The sequence below is a fragment of the Mchenga conophoros genome, linkage group LG23, assembly GCF_057382185.1.
Source record: "Mchenga conophoros isolate Kocher_MC1m ecotype Shallow Benthic linkage group LG23, M_conophoros_male_GT1.1, whole genome shotgun sequence".
NCBI lineage: Eukaryota > Metazoa > Chordata > Actinopteri > Cichliformes > Cichlidae > Mchenga > Mchenga conophoros.
This window is the reverse complement of record NC_140547.1, coordinates 12302835-12319183: the sequence shown is the minus strand read 5'-3', so window position 1 is coordinate 12319183 and position 16349 is coordinate 12302835. Positions and strand designations below refer to the sequence as shown.

The window sequence follows — 16349 nt, the reverse complement described above, 5'->3', positions numbered from 1 at the left end:
TGCACTATGAAAAATGTCAGGTACATTTACATTCAAGTTCTCCTATAAATAACAAAAACAGTTTCAGATTACACGAAAAGCTGAAAAGCGTGTTTTATTGTGGATTATGATTTACCCATTTACAAATTCATTATTATTTTGGAAAGTAAAAATCACAGTGATTTAGTGATCTTTTCAAATGTGTTACAAATTTTCATAAATCTTGACACATGGATTGTCGCTTGAAAGTTGCCTTTCTAAGGTGAAATTGGTATTGGTAATGGCTCTGTATATGAGTCCTCCCCTCCTGCTGCACCAGAACCAGCAGTGTTACACCACAGTTCATTCATAAAGTAGCTGGGAAATCTCATAACAGAGCGGATTCATTTGCAGAAATTTATATTTTTATAAGCACTGAATTCCCAGTTAGATGTTAGTAACAGTTACATGACAGTAACTCAGTAAAACATTTCTGCTATGGTTTTAAGAGTGACATCATCCGTTAGTGCTGGTAGACATTAGATCAGATTATAAATGATTAAATTGGGGAGTTTTTCTGTAAATCTCAGGAATCATTTTTATCCAGTAACTTCAGAATAATGAAGTCTTTCTAAAAACGTGAGGTTGTTGAATCCAATCAGCACATCAATATTCTTACTGAATAATTACTGGAAACGAAAATTTAAATAGCTGAAAATAGTTATAAACTATAGAATAGAATAGAATAGAATAGAATAGAATAGAATAGATCTACTTTTACTGTCAGAGCATCTCCTACTCAGTGCAGACATGTGGGAAAAGAAAACGGGAGGGGAGGGGAGTGGGGATGCACAGTTCTGCAGCAATATATACACATGAATAGTCTCAATTCAAAAAATATAAAATATACAAATATCTGTTGAGGGAGGTCCTTGGATTGGGGGGTGAAACTGTGTTGTCAGTGCATGTGTGAGTTCAGGGTGTGTGGTGGAGCGTGGTCTGCAGCGCAGGGAGGATGCACCTGCACAGCATCCTTAATCACTCCCGCCGAGATAAAAACACGGGGATTCAGGAGTTGGTGTGTTGTGATGTGATGCAAGTCAATAAAATGGCTCAAAACTATGATCCTTGGACCTGTCGTGTCTCATTCACATCACAGGGTGGTTAAGGCTTTTGGGAAGAAAGTATTTATTTGATAAAAACTAACTTGACAGGATCTGCCTGCTGTCTGTTGTAATAGTAACTACTGCCACAGGTCTGTCAGTAAAATGTCTGATCTGTTTCTCCGGAATTTGTATCTCCACTTTCTATTTCCTACATTTGTCAGGTTAGAGCGAAATAATTACATTTAGAAATCAAATGTAAAATGACGGTCCCAGCTTTGACTGATGAATATTGAAGCTGGGCAAATGATATGAGAGAGTGGCCCAATCTGATTCAAAGGACTCTTTTCTGTCCTCACATTTTTAAGATGAACATCATGCTCCACACTGACACATGTTCATGTTCCTGGGTCCACTGGATTTAAATGGAGAGTCTGCTCTTTATTTACACACTGCTATGGTTACACATGCTGCTGGAGCTCCACTAATGGAGCCTTGGTCTCTATACTCATGCACGTACTTCAGGGTGAACATGCTCAGAGTTGATTGAACTCTGACCAGCTGTTTGCAACTGTGAAGCCTCAGAGTTGTGGATTTCAGAGTTAATCAACTCAGAGTTTATTTTTAATTTCAGAGTTTGTTGAGCATGCTTTTTGGGATAGGCCCAGGTCAACGGGCACAACCCGCATCCTCAACTGTGCACTCAGCCCACAAATGCATTTTCCTTACAAATGTGGTGTCATTTCTTGGGAACTCACAAGCTTCCCAGTGGTTTAAGATTTCCAAGAAGCATTGCTACAACAGAGAAATAATCAGCCAAATAAACTTTCTTACTTTCTGGGCTGAGTTTAGCACCTAAAGGTCCAGAACTCATACATAATAAGAGTGGTTGCACAGGCAGAGCAGCCATGGAGTTATTGGAAGGTTATAAAGTATGATAATTGGAAGGTTGATAGTTCGATCCCCAGCTGCTCCAGTCTACATGCCAGAGTATCCCTGGGCAAGATACTGAACACTAAGACGCTCTCCAGTGCATTGATCAGAATATGTGTGGATGTTTTAATATAAAGCACTTTGATGTATAAAAAAGTGTGAGTGTGGGTGAATGAGGCATATTGTATAAAGAGCTTTGTTGTGCTGGTAGAAGAAAAAAACAGTATCTAAGTCCATATCAAACTCTTATCAATATCAGTCCATTTAACATGACAGCTGTACCCCCTAAAGTCACCTACTGTATCCAAGAATAACAGCACAATAATTTTCAGTCAGTGTCTTTTTTTGTACTTGTACTTTTTCTTTAAAATATGTTGGAAAACACAGAACTAACCAGTTTTGTATTTTTCTTATTCTGCCAGTTTTGAAAATGTATCGTGGCCTCGTTCTAACTGTAAAATTCAGATTTTATAAAAAAATTTTGGTCTGGTTTTTTGGTGAAAACTAAATTACAGCCTTAAACACATCAGGCAGAAAATAAAGCCACAGTGCAAACGGTTTCCCCGCAATTACATTTTCATTCACAATTTTCAAATGCAATCATGGTTTAAACATCCTTTCCACCCTGTCTAGTAATTTAATTTCATTAACCAGTCAAATTTATGTTCTAGCTTAGAGCACTTTCTTTGTTTTTTAAAACCCTGTTGTTTATTTCTCTTCTAAAGTGTCTTGCAGTGGAACTTTTGTTTCCTGGGATGCTGTATGCAAGCTACTTCAATGCTGTAATGAATAAAGGCAGAAAAAAATTATGCCAAAACTTTGCTTTAAGACTGGAAGCTTTTATGGAATAATACCTTTAAAAATTAAAATAAGACTACTGAAGGAATTGGTTTTTTATTTATGAGTCTAATTAAAAAAAGAACACAAGTACACATGACATGACACGTCTTTAATCTCTGTCTCTCTTCCACTGCATGATTTCTATCCTGTCTTCCTTCTCTCACCCCAGCCGGTCACGGCAGATGGCCGCCCCTCTCTGAGCCTGGTTCTGCCAGAGGTTTCTTCCTGTTAAAAGGGAGTTTTTCCTACCAACTGTCGCCAAAATGCTTTCTCATAGGGGGTCATATGATTGTTGGGTTTTTCTCTGTATGTATTATTGTAGGGTCTACCTTACAATATAAAGCACCTTGAGGAGACTGTTTTTGTGATTTGGCACTGTATAAATAATGGTATAAACTGTATAAATAAAACTGAATTGAAAAGTAAACTCTGAATGGTAGAAATCTTCCAAATTTGAAACTGGTAAGCGAAACAATCTAAAGTATGCTTATTTATGTTCTTAATCATGCAGGTCATGGTCGTTGTGAATGCATGGGTAAAGAAAAAAGACAATTGAACTTCTCAGTTTACGAAGACTACTGAGATTGGCCTGTTGGAGGTTGTCCTTCGACAGGATAGCCCCACTGGGGGCTTAAAATACTTGGGACTCTATTGTTTGTTTGAGAACCCAAGACGCATATTGGATGTTAAATGGGCTGGTTCTTAGATAACTCTTCTCTACTCAATTTGAGCACTCAAAGCACTTTATACAACATATCTCATTCACACATTCATACAAACACTTTTATATACAAATATATATAACATATATAACATTCAAGCACACATTCACACTCTGATGGATGCATTGGGAGAAACTCAGGATTTAGTGTCGGGCAAGTGACTCATACTTGAGCAGCCAGAGATCAAACAACCTTCGGAGCCACAGTCAGACATATCAGAGGGAAATGTCTGCAAGCGCTCAGCTCTAACAAGTGTACCAGTCATTCAGCTATTGTGGTAATTAGTGGGGAAAAAAGGAGAGGATGCTATCAATTCCAAACCTGAAAGTCTAACCGTATCCAACTATATGAAAATCCACTAAAAATGCGACATCTATTACCTGCAAACAAATGCAACTTCAAGTGCAAGCTCTGTGTCAAAGTACAACCTTGTGACTTTGAACATTGATAGCTGCACCGACTAATTCTGGTTTGGTAGATGCCAGTACATAAAAAACATAGAGTGCTGTATGTGCAGAGGTGTACAGAAATAATTTTACAGAAACTGTATGGGGTGTGGCTGTAGCTCAGCTGCAGAAGGATGTGAAGAGTGAAGAGTTCAGGTGGCAGTGCTAGGAACGTCCAGATGGCACAGCTGGTGCATATTTTGTAATTCTGTCTCTCTTATTTATGCAGTACGGTGCTGTGACCAAAGAGGAGCAGTATCGTGAACAGCAGGCGATGCTGCTAAAGCTACACCGGGCAACGCCCGAAACATTACATTGTACAGTGTGAAGTAATAAAAGAAATACATAACTCAGAACAAGGAGTGTGTGTGCTGGGACACATCTGTGGCCACAGAAAATTTTATTTAGAAGATTTAAAGGTAGAACTTTCTATTACAGCTTGGTAATAAATAGCTAATAGTTGGATAACAAGGGGGAAATAATGGGGTAATAATGTGGTAATTTCAGTAACTGTGGTAGTTTCTGTGTCATAAGCTCGAAACAGAGCTGCAAAATGCAAAACTGTCTGTTTCTATTTAATAGCATATTAATAACCTTGTTTCTTCCCTGTTAAATCCAGAATTGAATTCAAAATCCTGCTCCTCAGGTCTTAAATAATCAGGCCCCATCTTATCTTAATGACCTTGTAGTACCATATCACCCTATTAGAGCACTTTGCTCTCTAACTGCAGGCTTACTTGTTGTTCCTAGTAGAATGGGAGGGAGAGCATTCAGTTTTCAGCTTCCCGTTTGGATTCAGGAGACAGACAATATCTCTGCTTTTAAGATTAGGCTTAAAACTGTCGCCAAAGTGCTTGCTCATAAGGGGTCATATGATTGCTGGGTTTTTTTCTGTATCTATTATTGTAGGATCTATTGTACAATATAAAGTGCCTTGAGACAACTGTTATTGGCACTATATAAATAAAATTGAATTGAAACAAATTGAACTATTACCACTTTATTACCGAGTTGTATTTCCACATTGTTAAACAAAGTTTTTAGGCTTTTATTATCCTAGTATATAAATTTCAGGGTAATATTACTCAACTTTAACCACTGTTGCTACTGTGATATTACTTATATATTACATAGTTATTACTTTGGTAATTGCATAGTAATAACGTAGAGATTACCACATTATTAACCTTGTCACCCTACTATTACCCCTTTTTTACCGAGTTGTAATAGAAAGTGCTACTGATTTAAAGTATATAAATGTTTTGTTCAACTTTCAAATTAAATTTTCCCAGAAATGCCTTAAACCACAAATACAAAGAACATGTTTTTTTTTATTCTGTCAGTCAATAAAACTGTAACTTTTCTTGATTAATCACATGATTTGAGACACAACTGTAGGATGCACATCTGTGAAATGATCAGATAAATTAACATAAAGTTCCTCAAAACCAGAGTTTTTGGCTGAATTTGACAAAGAATCGAGCTTTTGTTTGATCATTGTGTTTTGAATATGTGCTAAAGGTCACAACTATCCCTATGTCAACAAACTATCAAAAAAAATAAGAGAAAAGAAAACAGGAGACTTTGCCCTTTCTGATGTTCACATCTAACTGGTGACTTCATTTCTTCTGTCCCGGTCTTCTATCTAGGTAGCTGTGTACTCTTAACTACCAATAAGATTACTAATATATGCTCTAAGAGCCAGTAAGGACAAAGCAATCTAGTCAGCTGGGTGTGTTGAGTTGGAGTTTACACTTTGGACCCCAGAAGAGCTGAGAGATTAAGAGCAGACTCTTCAGAAACGGAGACCTCAGAGTAAAATAGATATTTTGTTTGGGTTGCAGTTGTTTTGACAGCTTCTTTGGTGTGCCACTCAAGCAGGAAAATTATGGAGCATTACCCGGATCAGGTAAACATTTTAGTATTTCCATTATATCATAGTTTACAGATTTAAGACAAAGCTGCAGAGGAAGCCTTCAAGAGCTGGAGAGCAAAGTTCACGCTTGAGAGAAAACTGAAAACCTGTATTTAGTGTATATTCTTAAACCAACGATTTAAAAATGTTAATGTTTTAAAAAAAATCACACTGACTTGTGTGGGTTGGTGAATTGTTGGCAGTGAAACAGATGTTCATAGTATCTGAAATCTTTACTGCTGTGTTGTTTTCTCTTATATGTTGCTATTTAACGCATGACCTCTCTTCAGGGTTGTGATGGCCTTGAGCTGCTTGACTGGCTATTTGATCAAAATAATGGTATTCTCCGTCACGAAGAACCAGAACAACACACTTGGCCAATCCAGGACCCAAATGTGTGTGAGACTGTTATATGACTTCTTTCTCCCACTTCCTTGTCGGTGTTCTCTGTATGTTGTTACCTCACACATAGAGAATAATCGTTCAACTTGATGTTTTCACCCAGCAGATGTTGCAGCCACCCGAACAGCCAAACGATGACTTTCTCAATGCGCTCCTGCGTGGCGGTGATTCTGTGTCAGCCTCTCCGCTCTGGTCACCATCTCCCAGTGACAGTGGAATCAGTGAGGACCCTCCATCAGACCAGATGGACAGTCCTCAGCGCCCTGAAAGCCCACCCGGGGACTCCCATTTCTTTGGTACAAGACCACTAACCAAGGCGGCCCTGGAAGCCAATGTCCCCGCTGACTTCAGTAAGTCGCACATATCCAAAAAGTAAAACATTCACATTGGGACACATTACATTGGGTTCTAATTCCTAATATCTTTTCATGATTATTGATTAAACGAAACATTATGTTCTCTGGTGTGTTTAATCAAACTGTGGAAATTAAGTCCCAAGTTATATCTTCAAATGACAAATTCTTATGATATCCCTAATACTAAGCAATTAGCTTTATTATAGCAGAGATGAAAGGAGAAAATATTCTCATTTGCTTGAAAAATTGCCATCGGTTATCTACATTTTGCACATTTTTAGATAATCAAGCTCTGATAATATTAGCATTTCATTCTAATGACATTATACTAAATCCAGCCCTTCTGGGAAAGGAATGATAATGGCACTCAGTGTTTGAAAGTTTTTGTTCCTGAATATGAATCCCAGTTTAAAGAATAGAGTAGGATATCATGGATTATTTGTGACTGTATACAGAAACAGTCAAATGCTAAGACACAGACATTATCGATGCAGACAAAAGAAAGTCAACATGCTCAGCGCCTTGCAGAGTTATCAGTATTTACACAATCGGGCTCCAGAATTGCTGGTCAGAATCCAGCGAGACGAGCACGTCTCCTTGGTCTTTATTTGCATGTGCACTATCGTTGCTCCTGTGTGTGCAGGTGGCTGGAAGCTTGGCTTTCCAATGGGCAAGGCGAGGATTACACATCCTTCTGATGTGGATACATCACAGCTTTCCTCTAGCTTCCCCCTAACTGTCAAAGATCTTCTATTGTCGGGCACGTCTGAGCCAGTAAGTATCCTGTTGCTCCCTGATAGAGAAGGAGGGGATGGTTGAGGGTTGGGGGAGAGCGTGTCTAATGCATGTTTGTGGATCTTTCATTGCTTTCTTGACTTAAGAGACCTGTTGTTTACCTTTTGTGTGTGAGTGTGCATGTGTACTTTGGTAAAAAAAAAAAAAAAGAAAACAAACAAGTGGATTACTACAGTCCCTGATCTCATGAATTCAGCAAGGGGTAAGGCCTTTGGAATTGCAAATGAAATTTCTATTTTTACTCTTGTTTGTGGGACGCTTTGCTGAATGTGCAGCAACTGATGGTTGTTTTCTGAGCCGGAGAGAAGGAAGACACAAAAGATTTTTATTAGTATTCTACCGAAGATGATTTTTTCAAACCTTCCCATAACTTTCATTCATTCATACAAAATTTTGGAGATAAAATACCTTCTTAATGTGTGAAGAATTTTATATTATGTGGCATTACTAAATAGCATTTTGTGAAGAGAAAGTTTATTAGGTCAACATATCAGATATTCTCATTTCACACACTCACACAAAAAGAAATTAGATTATCAAATAAAGATCACCATGACCAGAATAATACGTTAGAGCTTCTGAAACTTAAGTGGATTTCAGTTCACTCCAGGTATTGATCAATCTTCTCAGCCTAGTTTAGTAAGATGAAGGAGAGAGTAGCAGAATGCAACTTGGGTTTTCACACCATAATTACTTTTCAGAAGCCATGAAATGAGACTGATGAAGTTGCCTTGATAGTCTGCACCAATTTAACTGTTTCCTGTGAGGTTCATTGAGCGCACAGTGAAAGAGGTGGCCAGAGAGAAAATTTATTAGTGGTGGTGTTTTAAAAATTAGAATTTGTATTTTCCCACCAGACCCCACAGCCATCCCAAAAGTCCATTCAAGAGCTGGTTCTCAATGAAGATGAGAAGAAGCTTTTAGCAAAGGAGGGAGTCACTCTGCCCACCCAGCTACCTCTCACAAAGGTAAACGGCTATCAATACCCAAACAATGAGAACAGTTTCCAGCACCTAGAATTTATCATACAGAGGCTCAAAACAGTAATGTTCCTTCCTTTGTCAGTATGAAGAAAGGATTCTGAAGAAAATACGCCGAAAAATTCGCAACAAGCAGTCGGCCCAGGAGAGCAGAAAGAAGAAAAAGGAGTACATCGATGGGCTGGAAAGCAGGTAATATTCAAATTTAGAGTGGGTTGGAATGTTTTAGCATTTTAACTGCAATTCTTACCGATAATAACAGTCTTAGAAACTGATAATCATTTTTCAAAGCATAAATAAGTTTTGATTATTTTGCCATTGTACCCTCCGGGCAGCCCTGTACTCTTGTTACAGGTTAATGTATTTCAGAGAAAGAAACTTAATGGAAAAAAATCCACACTTTTGGGTTTTTAATGTCAGCTTCTGAGCAGAAAACCGTTTAAGAGTGTGCACTGCAAAATATTTTGGAGTAACGCATTATAGAGCCAATTTGTAAATCGGAGCATTCAACATTCCCCGTACTCCTTCAGATCAATTCATGAATAACAGACGGAGCCTTAAACCGATTTTTGATAGCAAGCTTTCACTGGAGATGAAAACCTAAAAGAGAGAAAAAATTATATTCTTTCAACTTGTTTTTTTTTTCTCCTTTCTTCCCCTCGTGTATCCCCCTTTAGGATGGTTGCTTGCAGTACACACAACCAAGAGCTACAGAGAAAAGTGTCCCAGCTGGAGAAATGTAACATGTGAGTGATCGGAGACAAAAAATCGATCTCTGTTTTTAATTACGGTAATCATTCTGTGATCTCAGGTTCATTTTTGTTATGACATTTCATCTTAGCAAAATAACTACCTTTGGCATTTTTCCCTGCTTTCCTGTTCCCCTCAAACCTTTTTTAATCCTCTTATCACGTCTTCTCTTTGTATTTTCTTTTCCCCATTCCTCCCTACAGGTCACTAATGGAACAGCTGCGCAGGCTGCAGGCCCTGGTCATGAATACAACTAATAAGCCAGCCCAGACTGGGACATGTGTACTGGTACAGACATCCTCTGTGATAAGATAAATTGTCACTGACACACGTGGCTCTTCATGAAAGAATTCAGTTTCCTAATGCCCAAACACCAAAAATTACTGCTGCTGGATGAGCCATTAAGAAAAGCCAATTTAGACTGGTGCACACTGGGTAATACAGCAAGGGAGAGATACAGTGGCTTAAAGAGAAGCTACTGCATCTAATCACGACACTGGAATAAAGCTCAACACTAGAGGCACTTTTAAAGTGTAACTTTTAATCTATAAATATAACTAAATGCCTTCAAAAAAAAAGATGTAGCAACCCCCCTCGTACTTTATCTAACACTCCTTTTTTTATCATATTCTCAGGTGCTCGTGCTGTCCTTCTCCCTAATACTGTTCCCAAGCCTCAAGCCCTTATCTGACTCCAAAGTCAGCCAAGGAGACTTCACTCCAGTCAGAAGTGAGTAACCTTCAGCACCAAACAGCTTTGTGTGGCTGCCTGCCAACTAATCCAGCAGCTATATGTCACAGCGGAGTTTGCTAGAACTACATTCTCACACGCTGCTGGAACGGTTCTCACTTGCTGAGCTCCACAGTCGCCTCTACTGTTCTGAGGATTTGCCATCTACTTAAAGTTAGTCGGAAGGCAGAGAGGACCAAGGCCATTTATTGTCACTGCAGTTATTAAGCTCTGCTCTGTGAAGCGGCGCTTGATCTGATTGCTTACCATTAATTATTAGTTTAGTATTGAATGTCAGTTTAATGTTGAATGTGTTTGCTGATACCGACTATGATGTATTTCTTTCAGTTTAATAGGAGACGAGATTAGTGTTTGCAAAGCAGTGAGGTATAATTTCTTAACCTGAGTGGTTTGACAGAACTGAAAAAAAGCAATCATCTTGTGCCTTCCCCGACTGCTCGGGGCTCTGTTACAGGAGTCTTTAACGTGTTTAGGTTTGAATTTTGAATCGCCACAAACTTATGAGAGCACGCAGATGTGAAAATGTACACTTGCCTGCCTCAGTGCATGTCTAGAACAACACAATAAGACCTGACTATAATACTTGTTTTACTCTACGTCTTATTCTCCTACAGTCCAGTCACGGTCCCTGCAGAACCTTCAGGCTTCCCGTGTACTCCATGTCACTGAATCCCCAATCTTCAGCGAGGATGAATCAGAGCCTCTTCACCGGCATTACCCAGAAGACCCGGGATTGGAAGATTTGACCGCACTGATGGAGAAGATGGCAGTAGACCAAGAACAATCCACTTTGGAGTCCATGTCTCTCAACAACAGCCAGGAAGACAAAATTGGTCATTTCCATGTAGATCCAATTACTGGTCACATCGCTACGGTGACCTTGAATCCCCATCGCTCTGCCAGGTTACAGCCACACGCTGATGGTATGTAAGAAAGAAGGGAAGCAAAATTTTCAAATTATCCTACTCCTAATGGTAGAGCAGGGGATTATCAGGGGCTGTTGTTTACACAAATGGAAATTGGGTTTTAATCATTCCCATTTTGTCTTTAATACTTATGTAGCCTGTATGCTTTTTTTTTCTACTTGTGATACTGTTTTATATCAGTGTTTGGATTTGAATCCCTACTGAAATTTCTTTTTCTGTGTATGCCTTGACTTTGATGAAATGCCAGTGTAAATTGCTGTTTGAGAATGTCAAAAAATGTGGTGAATAGAGCCGTGATTGCGTGTATAGTTTTGATCATAATGAACGATTTTTGAAATGTTAAAGGATTTTCAAAGCATGTTTTCTCCGAAGAGTTGATTGCAGTAGTTTGGATTTATTCACGGATTAAACATCGTAAAGTAAAGAAAAGTATTAAAATAACACAACAAAATCAGTGGTTTGAATATACTGTGTACTCATTTTTCTGTATTTCCAAGCTTTAATTATTAAAAAGTGAAAACATGTGGTACAACATCTCTGTTGACACTTCTGGTTGAAAAAAGAGCGCTGTGGGGTGGATGTCAGTAGTGACATGGTTCACACAGAGGGAGACGGAAAACTGGGACAAAGGTGAGGCAGATGACCTGTTATCTCATTAGTCAGACTTGACATGTTGACTTATTTACTTGTTGAAGCCAGGTTCCAGTTGGTGTCTGTGGCACTCGCCCACCTTCTGTTTTGTCATTGTCAACCTAACAAAAATTGAAAGGTGTTCTTAAGCTTGCTGCCATTTCACCTAGCATTTAGGTCTGACCTGTTCAAGATGACATTTTCTGAGGTCGGCTAGACTTTATTTGAAGGAGCGGCCGGAGATTGAATTCTGGGATTAAATGATCCTCTCCATCCAACACTCTGGTTACCATCTGAATGGATTCGTAAAAGAAAAAAATGTGATTTCCATTAATACACACACACACACACACGGACATTTGATAACAGAAATCCCTCTTTTGAGATTAATTTACAACATTCATGAGATTACTTGAAGCTCTTGAGAGAATGTCATCACCTGACTAAATCTTCAGTCAGCTGACAACTATCTGGAATTACTCCAGCTTGTTCACCTGACACTGAACATATTACATGAAAGATGAAGGCATAGCTTTCTGTGTGCGTGTCTGCAGACTGGATTCAGCATGAGGGGAATGGCAACTTTGTGGCAATCCATCAAAACGGTTTTGAAATCCATTCTAAACTAAGCTTAAACTAAAATTTGTCAACTGGTTGTGACAACCTGAATGTTTTTTTGTTTTGTTTTTTTTACCAAAGATTGTGTGAAATTGCACACTTTTAATCACATATTTGAATGATTATAGGACCTTTCCTGTTGCTATGGCAGCTGTCTTTTTCAGCCTGACTTTAAGTGTGGCTTTTCAGAGCAGCAATAAACACTTTGCCTTCAAACATGGTCAGATGGCACAGTATCTGGCCTAGCTGTGCTCCTTGTATATGCTAGCTTTCAGCCACTTACTGCTTTTCATTTTTACAGGCAGCAATAAATCAGAGAACAGACTCCTGATCCAACTCTCCACCAACATTTGATTGTGATGTGTATTGTTTTCTCATAATTCTCATAGTTTTCTCATTATTTTTCTCATAATTTCTCATAATTCTTATGAATTTGTGGGTGTGGTTATACCCATCTATCTATCCATCTATCTATCTATCTATCTATCTATCTATCTATCTATCTATCTATCTATCTATCTATCTATCTATCTATCTATCTATCTATCTATCGTGCTGGGTGATAAAAAATAAATAAATAAATATATATATATATATATATATATATATATATATATATATATATATATATATATATTTGTTTTTTTGTTTTTTGTTTTTTTTTTATCACCCAGCACGCCCCTGCGGGCGGTTTTATCCTTCAAGCTCGGGTCCTCTACCAGAGGCCTGGGAGCTTGAGGGTCCTGCGCAGTATCTTAGCTGTTCCCAGGACTGCGCTCTTCTGGACAGAGATCTCCGATGTTATTCCCGGGATCTGCTGGAGCCACTCGCCTAGCTTGGGAGTCACCGCACCTAGTGCTCCGATTACCACAGGGACCACCGTTACCTTCACCCTCCACATCCTCTTGAGCTCTTTTCTGAGCCCTTGGTATTTCTCCAGCTTCTCGTGTTCCTTCTTCCTGATATTGCTGTCATTCGGAACCGCTACATCGATCACTACGGCCGTCTTCTTCTGTTTGTCTACCACCACTATGTCCGGTTGGTTAGCCACCACCATTTTGTCCGTCTGTATCTGGAAGTCCCACAGGATCTTAGCTCGGTCATTCTCCACCACCCTTGGGGGCATCTCCCATTTTGACCTCGGGACTTCCAGGTTATACTCAGCACAGATGTTCCTGTACACTATGCCGGCCACTTGGTTATGGCGTTCCATGTATGCCTTGCCTGCTAGCATCTTGCACCCTGCTGTTATGTGCTGGATTGTCTCTGGGGCATCTTTACACAGCCTGCACCTGGGGTCTTGCCTGGTGTGATAGACCCCAGCCTCTATGGATCTTGTACTCAGAGCTTGTTCTTGTGCTGCCATGATTAGTGCCTCTGTGCTGTCTTTCAGTCCGGCTTTGTCCAGCCACTGGTAGGATTTCTGGATATCAGCCACCTCCTCTATCTGCCGGTGGTACATACCGTGCAGGGGCCTGTCCTTCCATGATGGTTCCTCGTCTCCCTCCTCTTTCTTGGGTTTCTGCTGCCTGAGGTATTCACTGAGCACTCGGTCAGTTGGGGCCATCTTCCCAATGTATTCTTGGATGTTCGTTGTCTCATCCTGGACTGTGGTGCTGACACTCACCAGTCCCCGGCCCTATTCCTTCCGCTTAGCATACAGCTTCAGGGTGCTGGACTTGGGGTGAAACCCTCCATGCATGGTAAGGAGCTTTCTTGTCTTTATGTCAGTGGCTTCTATCTCCTCCTTTGGCCAGCCTATTACCCCAGCAGGGTACCTGATCACGGGCAGGGCGTACGTGTTGATGGCCCGGATCTTGTTCTTACCATTCAGCTGACTCCTCAGGACTTGCCTGACCCTCTGCAGGTACTTGGTGGTTGCAGCTTTTTTAGCGGCCTCTTCATGGTTCCCATTCGCCTGCGGGATCCCCAGGTACTTGTAACTGTCCTCTATGTCTGCAATGTTGCCTTCTGGTAGTTCAATCCCCTCAGTTCTGACTACCTTCCCTCTCTTTGTTACCATCCGACTACACTTCTCCAGTCCGAACGACATTCCAATGTCATTGCTGTATAGCCTGGTAGTGTGGATCAGTGAATCGATGTCTCGTTCACTCTTGGCATACAGCTTAATGTCATCCATGTACAGGAGGTGGCTGACAACTGCTCCATTCCGTAGTCGGTATCCGTAGCCAGTCTTGTTAATGATCTCACTGAGGGGGTTCAGGCCTATGCAGAACAGCAGTGGGGACAGAGCATCTCCTTGGTAGATCCCGCACTTGATGGTGACTTGTGCTATGGGCTTGGAGTTGGCCTCTAGTATTGTACGCCACATCTCCATTGAGTTCCTGATGAAGGCTCTTAGGGTCCCATTGATCTTGTACAATTCTAGGCATTCCAGTATCCAGCTGTGGGGTATTGAGTCATAGGCCTTCTTGTAATCAATCCAGGCAGTGCACAGGTTGGTCAGTCTGGTCTTGCAGTCTCGGCTGACTGTTCTGTCTACCAGTAGCTGGTGTTTTGCGCCTCTGGTATTCTTGCCAATTCCTTTCTGTGTCCCACTCATGTATTGACCCATGTGCCTGTTCATCTTAGCCGATATGATGCCTGACAGGAGCTTCCATGTAGTACTGAGGCAGGTTATTGGTCGGTAGTTGGAGGGGACCGGTCCCTTCTTGGGGTCCTTGGGGATCAGGACCGTCCGACCTTCGGTTAGCCATTCTGGGTGTCTCTCGTTAACTAGCAGCTGGTTCATTTGTGCTGCCAGACGCTCGTGGAGTGCAGTCAGCTTCTTTAGCCAGTAGGCGTGAACCATGTCGGGCCCTGGTGCTGTCCAACTCTTCATACTGGAGACCCTTTCTTAGATATCTGCCACTGTGATGGTTACTGGACCCTGTTCAGGGAGGTCACTGTGGTCTGCCCTCAGATCCACTAGCCACTGAGCATTGCCGTTATTGGTTGCGTCCTTCTCCCATATGCTCTTCCAGTATTGCTCCGTCTCCATCCTTGGTGGTGCTGTTCTCTTATTGTTCCCTTGCCACTGAGAGTACACCTTTGCTGGTTCTGTGGAGAACAGCTGGTTTATTCTCCTGCCTTCTATCTCTCTGGTGTACCTCCTCAAGCGGCTGGCCAAGGCTGTGAGTCTTTGCTTGGCAGTTTCCAAGGCCTCAGGTATGGACAGCTTGCTTTATTTCTTATGCACCTTCTTTGTCGCACCTTTCTGCAACTCCGTTAGTTGGCTAACCTCCCTCCGTGCTACTTTGATCTTGCCCTCTAGCCTCCTTCTCCATGGAGGGTACTGCCCCTTGTGGCTGTTCAACTTGTAGCCAAGCATCTCACTGATCACTGCTGCCGTATTGTAGATCAGCTTGTTAGTGTCGGTAATCGTGGTTGTAGGTATTGTCCGTAGTGCTGCATTAACATCATCTAGCAGACCTTCTGAGGGTACTTCACGTAATCTTGGTAACCGGCTACGGGGGATCCAGGTTTCAAGCTTGGCCATGATCCTATTTTTCAGGTCAGTTCCTCTCGCACTCAACGATCCTTCTCCTATCGCACTTGGGGCTATGTACCCAATCTCGGGTGGGGGTGATGATATCTCCCCCCTGACCTGGCGTCCTGACTCCTCCTTGCCGTAGCATTTGTGTTGTACCTCGTCAATCTCTAGCTGTGAGAGCAGTCCCTTCTTTCGAATGTTTGAACACTGAGCTACTAGTTGTTTCGCCGTCATTGTGAATGTTGGGTATCGAAGAATATATATGTATATATTAGGGGTGCAACGATATTCGTATCGATATTGAACCGTTCGATACAGTGCTTTCGGTTCGGTACGCATATGTATCGAACAATACAACATTTGTAATTTATTTTATCAACTTTCCTTCTGACGATGCTGTCTGTGTTGAGTGCTCAGTGAATCTGTGTTCGACTACTCCGCCTAGGCTGCACTGTCCAGCGCAGATCCACTGAGCGCTCAACACAGACAGCATAGTCAGAAGGAAGAGCGCAGGGCAAGCTAGCGAGACAGAAGTTAAGCTCGCCTTGCAACAGGCAAATTGAACCTCATTCAGATCTGGCGTTTGGAATTATTTTGGTTTTCATGTGACGTATGACCCTGAAGGTAAGCGAGTCATGCACTAAAGTAAAACAGTATGTTGGATGTGCCATGCAATGCTCAATTACATTGGTGTGAACTAGTGTGTTAGCGCAGTTAGCTCGTTAACGTGTT

General features: G+C 41.0%; 1 protein-coding gene across 2 annotated transcripts; it reads left to right on the top strand.

Annotated features, from left to right (window-relative positions):
• The first annotated feature begins 5637 nt into the window (after positions 1 to 5637).
• On the top strand, positions 5638 to 11428 carry creb3l3a (cAMP responsive element binding protein 3-like 3a). 2 transcript variants are annotated; one of them, XM_085265680.1, is made up of 10 exons: positions 5638 to 5911; positions 6208 to 6312; positions 6423 to 6669; positions 7319 to 7449; positions 8328 to 8438; positions 8536 to 8642; positions 9128 to 9196; positions 9404 to 9488; positions 9836 to 9929; positions 10565 to 11428. In XM_085265680.1, exons 1-10 carry the CDS (start codon positions 5891 to 5893, stop codon positions 10879 to 10881), a joined length of 1287 nt encoding a protein of 428 aa, XP_085121806.1. In that variant the 5' UTR covers positions 5638 to 5890; the 3' UTR covers positions 10882 to 11428. The 2 variants fall into 2 exon arrangements, with proteins under 2 accessions (XP_085121806.1, XP_085121807.1); XM_085265681.1 differs by having other exon boundaries at positions 5643 to 5911; positions 6426 to 6669; positions 10565 to 11427.
• The last annotated feature ends 4921 nt before the right edge of the window (positions 11429 to 16349 follow it).